Raw genomic sequence first — 19,211 nt, 5'->3', positions numbered from 1 at the left:
CAAGTAGATGCACGCAACTTTACGAATCAAATTTAATAGATCCAGAGTCTTGAGTAGGTCTTCATAGTTGGGTGATAGCTGGGTCCATCTGCATATGTAGGGGCACTGAAATACAAACAGCAACCCCACATATTTCCTGTCGTGGTTTAACCCTGGCTGGCTGGCCTGGCACCACACCACCGCTCGCTTACCTCCCCCCAGAGGGGCGGGGGAGAAAACTAGAAGAGTAAAAGTGAGAAAACTTGGGTTTTCTTGGGTCAGGATAAAGACAGATTAATAGGTAAAGCAAGAGTTGCGTGCTCAAGCAAGGCAAAATAAGGAATTCTTTCAGTCCTTCCCATTGGCAGCGAGGTGTTCAGCTAACCACAGGAAAGCAGGGCTCCATCACACCTAACGGTGACTTCTGGATGGAGATGGAGAAAGAGAGAAATACAGCATCCTAGTTGAGGTGTGAAGGTTTCAGGATCTCCTGGATTAAATGACTTCTTAAGATAAACACAGGATTGGAAAATGTAAAATAATAGCAAAGTATTAAAAAATAACAAGAGATGAAAGGATGAAAGGCTCCAGCCTGGCAATTATTAAGTCAGAAGAGACCCTGCATCAAGTTAAAGGTCTATCCACATCAATAACAACAAATATTCTCAAAGGGAGAGAGTTAAGGTTGTATGTGTACTCTTAGCTTGTCCAGTATTTTAATCCTTTAGATTAGCATTCTGAAACCTTATAGTAGTATTATATAAAAGGTCTGATAAAACATAAGAGAAACTTTAAAACCTGTGGACTCAAACAAAACCAAAACTTATTGTCTATTGTCAAAGCTTTCATTGTCTGTAATAAATAGGAATATAATTGCAGCTCCTTGAAACAGTCAGGAAGAACACAAAGACAAGAAGTCAAAGGACAGCCATACTATTCAAGTTATGGATTCTGTCATGTTTAGTCAGCATATAGGATGCTTTCCTCTGCTTTACATCAGTCTTAATTAGGCTTCTTTATTCCATCTTGTCTTTTCTGTTTCCCTCCTTGCTTTTGTCTCCTGTCACAAAGCTTAAGTTCTGTGTTACCAGTTCATCTCTTTTCCATACCTCAGGATGGTACATGCGTCCAGAAACACAGGCCAAAACCAACATATTTATCACAGCCTTAATGACAGCTGGCTGCATGCTGAGTGAATTCTTAAATTCCCCAAAACTACTTTTTTGCCAAAACATGTGGAGTTGCAGCATTTAACATTTTATTGGGAGTGTTATCTCCAAATGAAGAATGACTCCACTGGAAAAAAATTATTTGGTATCAGCTGCAGTCCTATTTTTAGCTTCTTGTTTGGTGAAACTTCAGAAAACATAATTAGCCATATGTTGAGAGATGTTTGCCAAGTCTTAAATTCAATTTTTGCAAACCACATTTAAGCACTACCTTGTCTACAACTTTACACTGTTGGAATCAGAAGACATGGGGTTTTTTTATGGCAATGTGATTCTTCATATTTCTTTGAGTAAATATTTGTGTTTATGAAGGTTGTAGAACTGGCAGTACTAAAGACTGAAATCTTTCATTTGTTTATATGGGAAGGTTTGTGCAGGCAACAGTACTGGAATCATCCCCTACTTCTGTCACTTAGGAACTTCAAGCCTTGCATTGGGGTGATGGCGTTCTTAGAGGCAGAAAAGTAGAGCAGGTCAGAAACATTCATTCTCCTCCACAAGTATTTGTAGTGAAAACAGAACAAGATTACTTTAATCAAAAACATGTACAGAAAATGTTAAGGTTTTGTCAAAATTAAGAGTTTCTACACGAAAACCAGGATTTTTTTTTCCAAAGGAGATCTAAATAAACTGTCAAATTTCAAATTGGATTAAAACAAATTGAAAGATTAAATCATATCTGGCTAAGTCTTGGTATGGAATTGTAGTCAGGCGCCTCATACCATCATGTCCTCTGAACCAGAATTCCTGTTTGGGCTACTCTTCCCGTAATAATACAATTACAATTTCTCCTCAGGAGGTTTTCTGCAAAATGAAGGTCAATTTTTGCTGCCCTGAAAAGGCAGTTTGGACTATATGAATTGGATAAATGTCACCTTTCTACTTTTATGCATAGAAGAAAAATAAAAGTAATGAAAATGGTGAGACTGGATTTTTATTTTTCTAGCAGAAGGAGAAGGTTTCTTTGGTTCTCCTCTGATTACAGATGGTCTGGTTCCAACTTTTCATTCTTTCATAAAGCTGCCAAATAGAAGAAGGACAGAATTTCTTATGACATCATGGTCCATGTCATGGATGGAGCAGAAGCGTACGAAGGCTAGAATGAAGGGAGGGAGGAGCATTTGGGACAGTTCCACACTGTTAGGCTGGCCAAACAAAGCTTGCAATAAAAATAGGACTTCTGCAGCCTCTGTGCTCTCTGTCCCAGCAATGCTGAGAGTAAATTCTAGGTAGTTGGAAGCCAAGCCTCTTAGCTATAATCATGTAAAGACCAGTCCCCATATTCTTCTGTTTCCGCATATTTGTATTGACTGCAAGCTGTTATCTATCTGTTCGATCTTACTTTCATTGACTTGTTTGGCTTGCTGTTTTTCTGTTGACCTCATTGCCACAATTTATGCAAAGCACTTTGATTGCTGCTGATCTGTTTCTAGCAAGGTTAAAGAAAGATAAATAACGTCCTGGCTGGACGCTAGATACCCACCAAAGCCACTCTGTCATTCCCTCCTCAGCTGGACAGTGAAGACAAAATATAACAAAAGGGCTCGTGGGTTGAGGTAAGGACAGGGAAATCACTCAACAATTACCATCGTGGGCAAAACAGATTCGACTCAGCAAAATTAATGTATTTATTGCCAATTAGAAGTCAGAGTACGGTAATGAGAAATAAAAACCAAATCTTAAAACACCTTCCCCCCATGCCTCACTTTTTCCTGGGCTCAACTTCACTCCTGATTTTCTCTACCTCTTCCCCCTCAAGCAGCGCAGGGGGATAGGGAATGGGGGTTGCAGTCAGTTCATCACACGTTGTTTCTGCTGCTCCTTCCTCCTCAGGGGGCGGCCTCCTCACACTCTTCCCCTGCTCCAACATGGCATCCCACCCACAGGAGACAGTTCTCCATGAACTTCTGCAACATGACTCCTTGCCACGGGCTGCAGTTCTTCACAGATTGCTCCAGTGCAGGTCCCTTCCACAGGGTGCAGTCCTTCAGGAACAGACTGCTCCAGCATGGGGCCCCCATGAGGTCACAAGTTCTGCCAGCAAACCTGCTCCAGTGTGGGCTCCTCCTTCCACGGATCCACAGGTTCTGCCAGGAGCCTGCTTCAGACTCCTTCGGGCATCACAGAATCATAGAATCGTCTAGATTGGAAGGCACCTTTAAGAGCATCGCGCCCAACCGTCAACCTGACACTGCCAAAACCACCACCAAACCATGTCCCTAAGCACCGCATCTACCTAGCTGGGGATGCAGGTGGATATCTGCTCCACTGTAAACTTCCATGGGCTGCAGGGGGACTGCATGCTTCACCGTGGTCTTCACCATGAGCTGCAGGGGAATCTCTGCTCCATTGCCTGGAACACCTCCTCCCCCTCCATCTTCACTGACCTTGGTGTCTGCAGAGTTGTTTCTCTCACATCTTCTCACTACTCTCCCCTTACTTCTGTTCTTCCCCTTGTTAAATATGTTATTCCAGGGGCGCTACCTCTGTTGCTGATGGGCTCAGTGGTGGGTCCATCTTGGAGCTGGCTGGCGTTGGCTCTATCAGACATAGGGGAAGCTTCTAGCAGCTTCTCACAGAAGCCACTCCTATTGCCCACCCGCTATCAAAACCTTGCCAGGGCAAACCCACTACACGCTACTAAAAGCATGTATTGAAAGGGTAGAGAACTCATATGTCACCTTTATTTTCATTTGATGCTTTATGAACAGCATATTCTCACTACTAGAACCATTTTTTCAAATGACAGTGGCATTGCTTTTTGCAGTTCACAGTGCTTAAGAAAGTGAGTTTCTGAGCCCTTACATGAAGGTACATGTATAGATGGCTTTCTGAGGCACCAAAATTAATGATAATCCATTGAGATGAATCTCAAGATTACTACAAATTGTCTCATTGCTTAATATTGAGTGAGTAACATCACCCTGTGCAATACACTATGGTAGAATACAAGGATATAGGTATCCAGAATAGCAAAAACCAATTTAAGCAAAAAATGGTACGTTTAAATGCATTTCACCGAGTATTGACATCAAGTGGGTTGCTATATAAAGCTTTCAAAGCACAAATAGCGTGAGTGTTTAAATTTAACTGGGCCTATATTCGTAAAAATTATTAATCAAGGGATTTTTATCTGTGGTTACAGAAACCAGGAGCTTACTTATCTAAATGGGTTTTTTGGTTGAGTGTTAGTACAGCTGAGATGAAGGATTTATTTGGTATACTTGGGTTAGGTGAGGTTAGTCCTTTCAGATAGCCTGTTTCTCAGTAGCTGAAGGCTTTTCTTAATTTTACAGATAACTAAGTGCTGAAGAATTCATTAGTTTAAATAGAAATAATTGAAACTTTCTGTGCAGAAAAGTAGGAATCTGCAATATCTGTTTTATGGACAAGGAGTAAGTAGGGTTTTTTGTTTTGGTTTGGTTTGGTTTCTAAAAACATTGAAAACAACGTAACATGGCTATTATACTGCAATGTATTGCATATAATACCTGTTCTATAGTGTGTTGTGGTTTGGGCTGGGTCGTGGCTGGTTTTGTCTACTAAGTACTTAAAAATTATTCTCATCATTCCCGAAGTTTAATTTTTCATGGTTCATTGGTGCTCACAGAACAGTCTAATTCTCATGACCTGTGAGTTTTAATGGTTATCCACATTCTCCACTAAGCATTTGGCAGCTTTTAATGACTTAATTTGCTCTGATTAGCTTACTCTATAAGTCTTTGCTTGTAAGCAAAAGGATATTTTTAATTCAGAATGCGTGTTAATATCATACACATAATCACAGGTCTGGGGGGAAAAAAGTTAATCCAGTATACGTATTTTTTTTCTTTCCCTGGTATCCAGAGATATAGCTTAGTAAAGATTATGAACAAGTCTCTGCTTAGAAATTGTTTTAATTTGAAAACTTAAAGGACGTAATCCCATCCTCCCTCAGAACACATATACTGCTGAAATTGCACATTTAGGGTTATGTTTTTCCTTTATTGGTTCCATTTATATCAATGAATAATGGCTTCCCATGTGGTAATCTAATTATCATTTGAAATAATTGGTGAACTGGAACAGTGTCATAGATTAAGGAGGAAATTAATAAAACAAGGGTAAAGGTGAATTATATGGAGCATGGGAGCCTAACTAGGAATAATGAGATAATGAAATTAAAGAAAAAATTTGACCGAAGACCAACAACATCTACACATTGAATTCTATTGAGTAGTAGAACTTGCAGAAGCTCCAGCACATGGAATATTTAAAATTGAGCTGGACAAACAGGAAAAAATGGACTGCAGGGAACCAATTCTTCACTGGCAAAGAGGTGGACTGGATGACCTAATATCTCATTTCCACTGCTAGCACCTATAAGACTGTTTCATGGAATCATAGAATGGTTTAGGTTGGAAAGGACCTTGAAGATCATCGAGTTCCAACCTCCCTGCCATAGGCAGGGATACCTCCCACTAGACCAGGTTGCCCAAGGCCACGTCCAGCCTGGCCTTGAACACCTCCAGGGATGGGGCCTCAACAACCTCTCTGGGCAACCTGTTCCAGTGCCTCACCACCCTCAAAGTGAAAAAATTCTTCCTAATGTTTAATCTAAACCTGCCCTCTTCTAGTTTATATCCATTCCCCTCGTCCTGTCACTACATGCCCTAGTAAAAAGTCCTTCCCCAGCTCTCCTGTAGGTACTGGAAGGCCGCAATAAGATCTCCCCGGAGCCTTCTCTTCTCCCGGCTGAACAACCCCAACTCTCTCAGCCTCTCCTCATAGGAGAGGTGCTCCAGCCCTCGGATCATCCTCATGGCTCTCCTCTGGACACACTCCAGCAGGTCCATGTCTTTCTTATGTTGAGGACTCCAGAGCTGGATGCAGTACTCCAGGTGGGGACTCACGCGAGTGGAGTAGAGGGGCAGAATCACCTCCCTTGACCTGCTGGCCACACTTCTTTTGATGCAGCCCAGGATACAGTTGGCAACAAACTGTTTGAACAAATAGTTGGAATTCTGTATGTCTTTTAGCCTCACTTGGTCTTCTTTTGTATCTAGCAGCATTATCCTGGGAAAGTTCTTTACAGTAAATAGCTTAATTTTCAGTCTGTCATACTGAACAAAGTTAAATCTGAGCATATGTAGAGCCAAATTGTGCCTATTTGTTTACTTGCAGTACCAAGAAGGAGAGAGCTCAGAAAACTACTTGTCCTCAGGATCACAAAAAATCCCCTTAAATTGGCCAGCAGCACAGGGGTTTTCATATGGTGGGGAATAAGCAATGACTTCATTGATTTTTGACATTTTGAATTCTAACTATTTGCATTTTCTGTCTTTTACAGACCATCTGAAAGGAGAAATAACCCAGAGGCACATTCAGAGGGCAGCTCTAGGTAAGAGTAAAACATATCAGATAGAATAGGCTACAACAGGAGCAACAAGCTCTCTCCCAGGGCTGAATCTGCTTGTGGGACAAGTTGTATTTTCTGTGCAAGTTTTTGCCACAATATTTCTACAGTAGTCCATACCATGAAGAACACAGGCTCTGTGAACTTTGCCAGAGATTTGGCTCAAAAGGCCAAAGATTTATGGATGGTGAGAAAAATAATGCAAAAGTCTTATAGGTTTGGGGGTTTGGTATTGGCTTGCTTTCTTTTCAGGGTGACCAAAACGACAACAGATATATCTAAGCTTTCCTCATTTTTAGGGATTTTTGTGCTTTCTGATGAGTCTAATTTGAATTCCCATTAACAGACATTGATTTATCTTGAGACTGAGCTTCTAGCCATGTTGCCACAATCTGTCTAACATCCTTTTTAAATTTTCCTTATTCCAAGAGGGACTTGAAGGCGTATACAAGTCATTTCTCTCACATCTAGTTATAGAAGTTGAGAAGTTATTTCTTGCAGTTTCTGTTGACACAGCTGTGAAGCTAAAAGTGTCTATGTAGGTTGTTCAAATAAGTGTAAAGTCATCCAAATTTGGTTTAAGATGCTTTAAGCTGACTTCAGTGACTTTGTACTGAAACAGCCTAGGAGTGCTCATATGAGAATTCCCCGTTGGGGACAGTAACCTTCAGCTAAAATGTGACAGAAAACTGGGGGGGGCAGTAACACTTTAAGCCATCCTCACTTAAATCCATTAAAGAATCCCATAATGTGTCTTCATGGACCTTCTTCACATAAAAGATGGAGCTAACTCAGACCAGATTGCAGTTGAGGGTTTTATTTCTATGTATACATAACACAGTGAATAATATTTGTCTCATAATAAGAGACAGAAAATTTGGGGGCTTTCCTTTCTCCCAAAAGTCAGAAAAATAAGTTACTGCAGAGTAGCAAAATATTTTCCACTTTCTCTTTCTAATTTAGCCATGCATCTCAAGCTCTGTTGATGTTGTTGTTAATTTGTACCTTTATCCTTTCTTATTTTTATTTAAAAATCAGCAGTGAAAATTAATGCTGCCCATGTCAATAAACCCCAGGAATCAAACTCAGTTTATTTTGATCAGTATGAGAAGGGGAAGTGAAGGAGGTGCTGATCTCTTCTCCCTGGTATCCAGGGACAGGACACCTGGGAATGGTTCAAAGCTGTGTCAGGGGAGGTTCAGACTTGGTATTAGGAAGCATTTCTTTACCAAGAAGGTGATCAAACACTGGAACAGGCTTCCTAGAGAGGTGGTTGATGCCAGTTAAGAAGCATTTGGACAATGCCCTTAGTAACATGCTTTAACTTGGTCAGCCCAGAAGTGGTCAGGCAGTTGGACTAGATGATAGTTTTAGGTCCTGTCCAACAGAATTGTTCTGCTCTGTTCTGTGCCGTGCTGTGCTGTTCTGTTCTATTCTGTTCTGTTCTGTTCTATTCTATTCTATTCTATTCTATTCTAGTATCTGAAGTTAAAACTGAAGGTGCTATCTTCAATATAACATGGAATTCTTTCTTTAATTCACTCCAGGTTTTAATACTGTCTATTTTCTAATTTTATGCCACTTTAAGAAGTTACATCAAGATGAATCACACCAATGCTGTTTATGAGAATTCCTTATTCAGTGTCTCAAAAAATAAATTGATATATTCTGACTGTAGGTTTCAATCTGTATAACATCTGGTCTTGTATACCTATTTCTTACTATATAGAAAACTGTGTTGCAAATACTGTTTTCAATAACTATCTAAGCTGCTTTTCATAAAAGAGGTACGCATAATTTTTTTCATGTCCTTAAGAAATGGTATAGTAGTGACTTTACAAGCTATACATTCACATTGTAAATATCCTATTAGTATTCCACAACATAGCAAGCAACCCATGTGTTTTTGGCTTTTGTTTTGAGCATTACTATCTGCTTATCATCACTAAGTCTGGACCGCACAAAGTATTTTCCAGACTTTTTTTTTCCCCCTTCATTATTCTTTTAAATACTCTGGATATTTTGACTAAATATTTATTCTGTGAGTTGGGGAGTATTATTTGCCTGCCTGCCTTTTTGGATGAATGTTCTTCCAAGGAGTAACAGGTGTCAAGTCTCCCAGGATCTTCTTGATGACCAGAATGTCATCAAGATATTTTTAAATGAAAACTGCATGGTAAAAAGTCTAATTAGGAGTCTGTTGAAATCCCAACATGAAATAAAACACACCATTGTTTCAATTAGAAATCAAGTTAACATCTTCCAGCTGCCTTTTTTTTTTTTTTTTATCTTAAAGCATTTTATGGTTAAAACTCTTTAAGAAGCTATTCTAGTTGGATTTCTGTTTCCCTCGTGGCTATGCTTAAGATGTGGATTTCTTATTGAAGGAAAACTCCACTACTTAGCCCATTGTTCTTAGCTAGCTATCTCTTTTAAAACACTATATGCTGGAAGTTAACAAAGGACACAAATAGATGGGAGGTTTCATTGGAGGCAAGGGAGCGCTCCATGTTTTTCAGTGTTTCATGTGTTTCAGTACACAACCAGAAACATCAAATACTTTGTGTGAAATTGCAAGAATTCACTCTCAGTGTGACTTTCATCTTTATTAATTGTAAGAATACCTTATTATGCAAATAACTTGTTGCATTCAGTAAGATCTTTCAAAGTAACATGCCTAACTTCATTTTAAGCAGTATTTAAAATTCATTTTGCATGCTCAACTGCATTTTTTAGGCAGTATTTAAAATGAAATAATGTGCAAACTATTGAAGTACTGACAGAGCAAAAACATTGGGTCAGCAGCATGCTTCTGGGTGAAAAAGATGGAAGAAAAGAAGGGAAACAAAAGCTTTCCCTGGGGTTTGCAACATTGTAGAAGGAAAACAAATATGATTCCAATGAAGCATTATTTTAAGGTGCTTTAAACTGGCATTTCAGCAAAATACAGGACCTGATTCTTCATTATCTTATTTCAGTTTTGCGCTGGTAGAACATGATTACAGACTATCAGGCTAATGTAATAATATTCACCATCACTGGGTGAAGACTGAATCCTAAGTTGGACTTGCCTGATGACATAGGAAATCCTATGACATATTGTAATGGGAAGATACTTCTATGGGGATGCAGCCATGCTAGCAAAGACATATTTTGTACCATAACTTTCCATAACAAAAGCAATTGAACTGAGACTAGCACAGTTTTCCCTATTCAACTACATCTCAATTAGAGGCCTCTGTTGGGTCAGCTCTGGAAGTTAGGGAGGACCCTTGAACACACTCCTGGCTGATCTGACTGTATCAGCAGAAATGTGTAGTAAATCTACCAGTCCTCCAGGCTGTTCAGCCAGCTTCAAGCAGATCCTCACAAAGCTTCACACGCAGAAGTGTCATTCATTATGTGCAGTATAAAACGTGTTTTCTAAATTAACACGAGTGTTAGAGTCTGTGGCCAGTGATGCAGCATCTTCAGCACAACATGTCCCTCATGATCGATAATTGCAGTTACATTATCAGTTTAGTTGAAATGCAGTATTGCAACTTTCCATTTCAAATATGCTTCTTATTCATCTTGTTCTCCATGAGCCTCCTTTCTCTTTTTATGTAAATTTTGAAATCTGGGCTAGTAGCAACCTATCAGTTCTTTTGCGATTCTCCTGAAAACATCGAGACAGGGCAAAACCTTTCTGCTTCTGGGGAGTTTTGTTGGGACCGAATTAACCTCTCTCTTTCTGTCCAACTCCGTTGTATCTATGGAGATATTTGGAAAAAAAAAAAAAGTATAATATAACATGGGTAAAGATGACAAATAAGGGTCTTTGTTACAAATCTGTGTCCTTTGTAAGGATTTCAGCATGAATGCCCAGTTTTATCAACATTTTATTAAAAAAAAAAACCAAACAAACAACCTTGTTTTCCCAGGTTTTGTAACTTGGGTGTTAGAAATAACATTTTATATTTCTGCTGTTATTCAAAGAGCTGTTCCCAAGTCCCTTTTTGAGCAAACTTCCTTTGAAAAAGCCCATTCCTCATGAAAAATAAAATGACTAGGTGAGTTAGAAATAACAGATATATTTGAATCCCCGAAAATGCATACCAGCATTTGATTTAGTGGCAAATGCCTGAGAGCAAGGATTTTGGCATCTGTTATTTTTATATTTGGATTTGTAACACACATTTGTTTTAAGCAAAAATAGGGAGCTTTCTCTTTATCTTTGTTCTCTCTATAGCTTTTTCTACGTCACCTTTTCCTACATTTTCAAAGTTACATACCTGTTCTAAAGATATTAGTATCAGTTTATGCCCTTGGTCCTGCCCTGCTGTGTGTTCCTTTATAGTGTGTTTCATTCTGCTTCCTCACCTTTCCTTGATTAGAAGTGAAAGAACAGCATGATCAGTACCAAAATAAAGCAGGGACAGACAGTGCTGCATAATGCATCAGGGTACTACTGCAGGAATAATCCAGCCAGTGTTAGGAAAGAATTTCAGAGAAACTATTCCTCCAATGCACTAGTTTGTGGTGCTCTGAGTAGCTGCCACTACCATATATCCCATACTCGATGGGATGAAAATGCGTTGTCTGATGCATTTCTGCATATCTGGAGCAAGAGAATTGGGAGCTGCTGCTCTCACTTGTCCAGAGTGAGATATCATAGAATCACGGAATGGTTCCGGTTGGAAGGTTCTTTTAAAGATCAGTTAGTCCAACCCCCCTGCCATGGAGAAGGACATCTTTTTCTAGATCGTGTTGCTGAAAGCCCCATCCAGCCTGACCTGGAACACTTCCAATATAGCCCATGCCACTAGAAAGGCTGGACCACCATGGTTTTTTATCTGGTGAGGATATAAGGTATGTTTAGGAAGGGTGTTATAGTTCTCTCTGCAACCATAGCAGCATTCTACAGACATATGTAACATTAATTAGGCTAATCATTAATAACTGTCTTGAACTCATCTGCTGTGATCTGTGTGAATGGAAAGCACATAGCACTTCCAAACTGCTGGGTTGCATCAGAGTTAATCTCTTATTTAAATAAATCCCTACTTAAATAAAGTGAGCTCAGTTTCTTTCAGTGCTTTACGTCTTGTAACTGAGATGCCTTTTAACTTTGTTCAAATGAAGCAGGAGAATCTTGATCTGTACTAATGCCGTGAAGTGAAGAGACACAAGTGTTTTCAATGAAAATAACAGAAGCTGAGGAAAGTGGCAGTCTGTGTTTTCCCACACAAATCCAATGTAGTCCATGGAGAATAATAGACAGCCTGTTTTAAGACCATCATTTTGGGTGCTGAAAAATGATAGATACTAAATAAGGCACTTTAGAGAAATATTCTGTATGGAGTCCAGAATTTTAAGGTTTTTTTTTACAAGAGATAAAGCAACATGTCCCCAGTGCTGCTGGGTATCCAAAAATGCTTCCTCTAAAACTGTGTACGTGGGTTCATGTATTTCCAGTCTGTAAAATACGCTACTTTTTTTTTTTTTTTTTTGACTGAAAGAGCAGTGTAGTTATTTGGCAATGCCCTCAGAATAAGGGAAAGATTTCTCTTAGAAATTCACAATTTGGATATGCACGGTGTTTCTGTGTGTTATATTCTTCTATCTATTTGTGCTTGAAATGTCAAGCAACAGAGGTGTTTTTGTAAAAGTTCGCTGTTCTTGTGCATGCAAGGCACTGATTTTATTCCTAGGGTGACCTCTAGTGGTATCAAGGCCACTCCAGTGATGGATTTCATTTCTTCAGTCTTTCTATTTCAAAGGAAAAAAAGCAGAAATGCATTGCATTAAGGTTTATTTTTGGAATTCTGGGACTGACAGAAAGCTGGTAAGACCATGCTTGTTAAAAAGGATGATGATTTTTCACTATTGCTAACACAAAAATATCAGTAGCAAAACTGGCTGAACATTCAGAAACCAATACCTCTTTGCCTTTTTTAAAATAACAGTTTCACACTGACAAAAGTAATGATACCTTTGAATTTGCTTTGTGCAATTATTGTAACATATGAAGTGCTTTTAGAAATATTTACCAAATCAGTTTTTAAGCAAATACCTGAAATACAGATGGACAATTAATTTTGAAGACATATATAAGTAGTTATATAGGGTATTATAAGTAGATTAGAGGATCTTTCTAGCTTCTTGTTACTGCACTGTATTTAAGTCCTTATTCCACATTTCTTTTGGAGGAGAAAAGCATAGACTTTAGCCTGTGGTGACTGTGAAGTTACACACCCTAACAGACTTACTGTCTTGCTTTCACATGCTATTTTGTGCTCTAAGTGAGCACATTATATGGCAAAAACTCTCTTGAAGAGTTTTTCTATTTTTATGTGTACCAAGTTCTTCTGTAAAGATTATCACAATCAGGGAAAAGAATCACGGATTTGAAGCAGCAGCTAGACAAGCATCAGTGATTCCCTGGCAGCAGTTCTTGAGTTTTCTTATTAGGTAGTACGTTTTGGGTTTTTCCCAGTATTATGTAGGAATGAAGTTGAAAACTGTAGGAGGATACTCTAATAAGAAGACACTTCTTAAACCTGTCTCTTCAGGCCTCCAGCCTGCACACACCTTTCCTTCCATAAGTTTCTCTTCAGCCTTTCCATGGTGTTTTGTGGTTTTATTTGTTGCTGTGTTTTTTCTGTTACTCTTTTTGGCAGATTTTACAAGGCACAATGCTAAATTCTAGACGCAGCCATGAGTTTTCCCTTTCATTGTGTCTTCAAGAAAGAGAATACTGCATCTTTACTGGAAACCTTTGCAAAAATGTTTTCCTGAACTGTCAGAGAAAATTCTGAGATTACTCATGGGTACCTATTAAGCTTCCCATGCGAACCATTCAACTTCAGCTTATCAGACCTCGAAAAAGAGCAAAGACATCTTTGGATCAAGTGATATTTTTATTAGGAGTCATGAACTTGTAGCACAGCTATCCAGTTCTCAGTTTCATTAACATTGACTTCAGCATTTCACTGTTGTTGGAACAGCTTGCAGTCTCTGTGAGCTTTCTTGCAGTAAGTATTTCTTCTGAAATACTAAAAAATTAAGTGTGAATTGCATTATTATTTAGAGACTCCTTCTAGTGACTAGCAAGTGAGCAAGAGAGAATCTGGAGATGAAGCTCTCAATTCTCTAATTTGGTCTACTGAAATTAAGATATTAGGAAAAAGGTGCTGTGAGAATAGTTATACATTAAAAGAGGTCCTCAGAGAAGTTTGCAGGATCTCTGACTTCGGAGTTTTTCACGACATGTCTGGACAATCTAGTCTGATTCAGTTTTCACCCAACTTTGAGCAGTAGATTAGACCATGCAGCCTTCCAAGGTCCCTTCCAACAAGAATGATTGTGTCATTCTAAGACAGAATTTGAGGTGGAGTGAGCAAAAGATAAATTTGGATTTATGCACACAGTCTACTGATTCTAGGCCTAAGCTTGTTTGCTCTACCTTCAGTATATCTCAGAGTAGCCTCTCTCTGTTGGCTCTAAAAAGCTGGCAGGATAACTTCGAGTAACTTACAGTTTAAGGTGCTGCAAACTTCTTTCTTCTTGGCCATGTACAGTGGGTGAGTTGGGCAGCTTGACTAGTTCTCTGTCAGTCAAGGTTTCCTCCGTGAGAGCTCTTTGTAACAAACAAAAGTTCTGTAATCTAATGAACTGTAAAGAAAAAATGGAGCTCTTTCACATCTGTATCTGCTTTGACTTTTTTCAAGGTAAAGGTCAGACCTAGAATATCAATTTCCATCTGATCATGTAAAGCACAGGACAAGGAGTGAATGAGAAACAGCATGGCTAATGTGACATCCAGTGTTTCAGAACAAGCTGCAAATCTGGTGAAAAACTTCTTCCATTTTATGTTTTGCTGAAATGGCTGAAAGAATTAATTCACTACTACTTTGCTGAAAAATTTTTGCATGTTTAAGATCAAAGGAAGTAACGACTTGAAACAAGTACTTCCTAATAATATCCCACAAATTTGCAGAGGTTGGATATACTTCTCCAGATAGGAATCTTGTGGATAAGTTGTAATTATTTCTGGATATGTCAGGATTGTCTCTTCTCAGTATACAGTACAGTGTAATTCAGCCAGCAGCTACCAGAACACCAAGCTCAATATCCTTTCCTTCATAGGTCATAGGAAAAAGCTGTCTGAGTCATGAGAAATGCCTAAATACCTGTGTATTTCTCGCACCTTCTTGAGCTGGTAGCCCACCACAGACAGCCTAGCTGTTCTGCAACTGCAGCCAGTGGGTATGTACATGGGAGGACCAGTAAAAGTTTGGCACTCAATGTGGTTTATGAGTGTGGCCAGCAGGGACAGAGGGTCCCAAAAACATAATCTGGTCCCCGTAACCGCCCAAGTTGTATATGGCCCTGATCTAGCACATGTGCCAGAACAGTGAACAACATCAAAATGAATCTTCTTAATGAATAACATTTCTGTGGACATGAAATCCTCTGGTTGTGGCTTCAGAAATTTTCTGGAAAACTCACACATCATTCCAACATTTAGAAAAGCATTCAGAAAACTCTTTTGGAGGGCTGATGGAGTAGCCAGGTGGGAGAGTGGAAACAAAACTTCTGTAGTACTTAGGTCCTTATTGTACACTTAACCGATGTGAGGTCTTATCACATACTCTCTGCCATTTGCACAGAAAAAAAAATCAGATCCGTGATAGAAGTGCTTCAGGCCCAACACCTTTTGTCTTAATTGGGACAAGGGTTAAAGTAAACACTGTATGATGCAACCCCATACCCATAATATATTGATTTCACCAACAATGGTGTAATTTTCCTTTCTGTTTTCTATCATCTCCTCTACTTCTCTCTTGCAGATGAAAGGTCTTTTACTAATACCTTATGGCAGAAAGATCAATTTTTCCAGGCTGATACTACCATGTACATTTTTTTTGTTAGTATTCACCTCTTGAATCAAGGTCAAAACCTCTTTTATTGTCTAACTTGAAGTGACGTGTCAGTTTTATGACCCATCTATACCTATATACAGCTGAAACAGAAGCAGTTAAGTATAAAACATGTATGCTTATTTTTCCTTAATATTATTTCAAATGGCATTGTTACAAACTCAGTGTACAGTCCAAAATAGATGTTTTTGTGCATTGTCAGGAGTGTTTGTACTGACAACCCCAGCCAGAGTTCCACACAGAATGCAGGTAAAACACCCTTTTTAGAAAATATTAGACCTATTGAATTGATCCCACAGTTGCTGTGCGCATTGCATTCCAAAATGTGACCTGCAAGCACAGGATTTACTGTGCATGCCTATTTATATTGCTCATGCACAGTCAGGCTGGCACTTCTCAGAACTGAGAACTGCACATCTGCTTATCTGAGAATCCCTTGCAAGAAATGTGGATGCACTAAAGCTTCAGTATCTCTTCTATGCTCTGTGACACTCAGTGTGACCTCACCTTTAGCACCCTTAGATATTCCTTATTGTCAGTAAAGTTGAACTATGTTGTTCTCAGTCAAGTTTGTATCTTGACCAGGCATTGCTTTACAAAAGTTACGGTGTTGTCTTACTGCAACTGTGGTCTGCACATTGGTGGCAGTGTATTCCTAATGTCTGACCTTCATGATAAGCAACCAACTTCAGAAGTATTTTCCATCCTTTTCTTTCAAGAAGTGCATGACAAAACTTAGCAAAGTTTTTTTTTTCCAAGAAAGCTCTTGGATGTTGTAGAAACGAATGCTAATGAAGCCTCAAAACTTATGGATGACAAACCATACCCTTTCTTGGGAGGCAGACGAAGATCATTACAGAATCACAGAATCACAGAATCTTCAGAGTTGGAAGGGACCTCTAGAGATCATCTAGTCCATGCTAAAGCAGGATTGCCCAGAGCACATTACTCAGGACTGCATCCAGGCGGGTCTTGAAAGTCTCCAGAGAAGGGGACTCCACAACCTCCCTGGGCAGCCTGTGCCAGTGCTCTGTCACCCTCACTGTAAAGAAGTTTTTCCGTGTGTTGGAATGGAACTTCCTATGTTTCAACTTATGTCCATTGCCCCTCGTCCTGTCACTGGGAACCACCGAGAAGAGTGTGGCTCCATCCTCCTTCAACCCACCCTTTAGATATTTGTAAGCAATAATAAGGTCTCCCCTCAGCCTTCTTTTCTCCAGGCTAAAGAGTCCCAGCTCTCTCAGCATTTCCTCATAAGGGAGATGCTCCAATCCCTCAATCATCTTGGTTGCCCTAATCATTAAAATACCATGGGTTTATCTAATGGCTTATCTAATAGTAATATGGTTTTATCTAATAATATGAACAAGATAAATGATGCAAGCACAATCTCATGTAATCAAATGGTAAAATGCATTTATTAAGTGTAGGCAAGAATCTGACTTAGTAGGGGTTTCCTGACTAAGACCCAGCTATGTCACTATTCCACTAGATCAGCTGGCGTGTGTGGAAGATATTAAACTTGAAGCTCCTTTTTTCTTCCTTTTTTTTTTGTCTTTTTTTTCCCCAGTATATTGTACTTGTATATTTGGAAACCAACAGAGAACTTCTAGCCACAACGGTTTCAGAAACTTTTATGGCTTGAGTGCAGCTGATGTGAAGGCAACGCCTTCTGTTTCATATGCCATGTATTTTCAGGAGCAAATATATAGATGACTAGTTTCAAAGAAGAAACTTGAGGGAATTGAAATGTGAGTCTGTATTTAGCCAAAACAGCTCACAGAGACTGGAAAAAATAGCTCCACTTTCCAGGTGTGCATTGGAAGTCAGTTAGTTTGAGCCAATATTAAGATAGTAAAACAATAAACAATACAATGATACCAAGAAAAGCAGATACCAATGGACCCTTTTAATAAATTCAGTGATTAAAATAAAAATAAAAATCAACAAAATGCACATGCCCTTAATCCCCCACACATGCACAAATTTGTAAAGTGCTGAAAATAGGACAGTTTGTTTCAATATATGCTCATGACCGACTGCCTGAAATTTTTAAAAATCTATTGCATTAGGATAAGGCATAAATTGCTCTAAAACCTACAATATAAAATCTTCCAGACATTAGGGTATTTTTGTCTTCTCCTGAGTTTCATGTGCATACCCATCTTTGCTTTTGTATAAGGTACACACGTGGTGCCTGGTGACAAACATAGGTTGACGTGGTTCAGGGGAGGAATAAGAAAGAAGAAGGGAAGAATTACTTGTAAGCTGATCCTGAATAACAATGGATGGGTAGTTCTTTTTAAAAAACTCAAATGACAGCATATGGTCCAGTTTGAAAGCACTAAAGCCCAAGTTTGCCAAAAGCTGCAAACCTGATAAATAAAGCAGTAAAAATATTAACTGGATACTGAAGTCAGTTCTAAATGTGGTTACTTCAAGTGACTATAAATTTAAGCAGATAAACACAAGACTATCCAGTGAAAAAATGAAAATCTTTGACTGCAAAAGTACAGCTGGAGGGCAGGGCACAATGTTATTTGAGGCACAAGGCAATAAATCCCTAGGAGTTTGACTTCTAGGATACACTCAGGACGAGAAATATATGAGCGCCCTAGAGAGTATAAAGTTCAGGGTCACAGAGAGTTTCTTGCAAAATTTTCTGAGTGTAGACAAGAATTTGCCAGAGTATTTCAAGTTGTTGCTAGCTTGCAGTAAACTATGGTGATGACACTTGGTATCTCATGCTAGAAATAGTGTTTTTCATCCATGCTTGTCATATTGCTTTGAAATAGCGATCCAGTTAGCAGGTGCTATCATTTCTTTCTGGTACTGTCTGATTTGGTGATTTGGAATGTGTTGTAAAATTTACTACATCCCGTGCTCCAAAATTGGCCCTTTCAGTAGAACAAAGTCGTTGTATCTTAAAATGCCTCTTAGGATCTTCTTTATGAAAAAAAAGCCATAACCCACAAACCTTTATGATATGAACTGAGTGTCAGCTTATGCAGAGCTCACCTTCCTCTCTAAGCAGGCAGCTGGTATCAGCTGTATCCTGTGCCTCGCTTCACCAATTGGGTTGCGTCTGAAGATGAAACAAAAGCGGTTAGCCTGAAGATAAATATGAAAGTTGCTAGCTATTTCACTACCCAATGTAGCCCTGTCAAAATCTCTTCTTTACATCATGTGACTCAGTACTCTTAACAAAAGACATCACAACATAGGATTTGCAAGTTTTGCCACAGCTCTGTGTTAAGTTATGCTGATGTAAAAGAACTAATACTATTTATGAATACATTGCTGACTTCTGCTAAAATAACTCTGTTGTATAGAATTAGATGGAGGCATGCCAACAGAAACCCCTAGTATATACAGAGGTAAAGTTTTCCTAAACATGCACGTCCTACCTCCCCTGGACCCCTGAAACCTGGGTCTGCATTATCCAGGATCAAATTGCAGTGACTGCATTTATTTCCCAGGAGAAGTCACTGGGGCACTGAAAGTGCATGTGATATTGCTGAATGGCTCGTCTCTGTTGATGCACTAAAAGAGTAGACCTAAACCATACAATCAAGTTTCATATGACAAACTGTCAACCAATGAATTAAAAGTGAACAAAGCAGATACCACATTGTGTTCTTCTGTGCAGTGGCAGAAATGGTATCTAATAGTTAATATTTCATC

At 39.1% G+C, this 19,211-nt stretch overlaps 1 protein-coding gene across 1 annotated transcript in view; it reads left to right on the top strand.

The window, feature by feature from the left end:
* The window catches only part of KIF6 (kinesin family member 6), a 173,383-nt gene that overhangs the window by 130,918 nt on the left and 23,254 nt on the right, over positions 1 to 19,211 (top strand). The window contains exon 16 of the mRNA XM_009880465.1: positions 6,538 to 6,588. Coding sequence (XP_009878767.1) covers positions 6,538 to 6,588 — 51 coding nt within the window. The remainder of the gene's footprint in view (positions 1 to 6,537; positions 6,589 to 19,211) is intronic.

The sequence above is a fragment of the Charadrius vociferus genome, unplaced genomic scaffold (assembly GCF_000708025.1).
Source record: "Charadrius vociferus isolate BGI_N301 unplaced genomic scaffold, ASM70802v2 scaffold62, whole genome shotgun sequence".
Taxonomy (NCBI): domain Eukaryota; kingdom Metazoa; phylum Chordata; class Aves; order Charadriiformes; family Charadriidae; genus Charadrius; species Charadrius vociferus.
The sequence above is the reverse complement of the archived record's forward strand: the minus strand, read 5'-3'. Positions and strand labels throughout refer to the sequence as shown.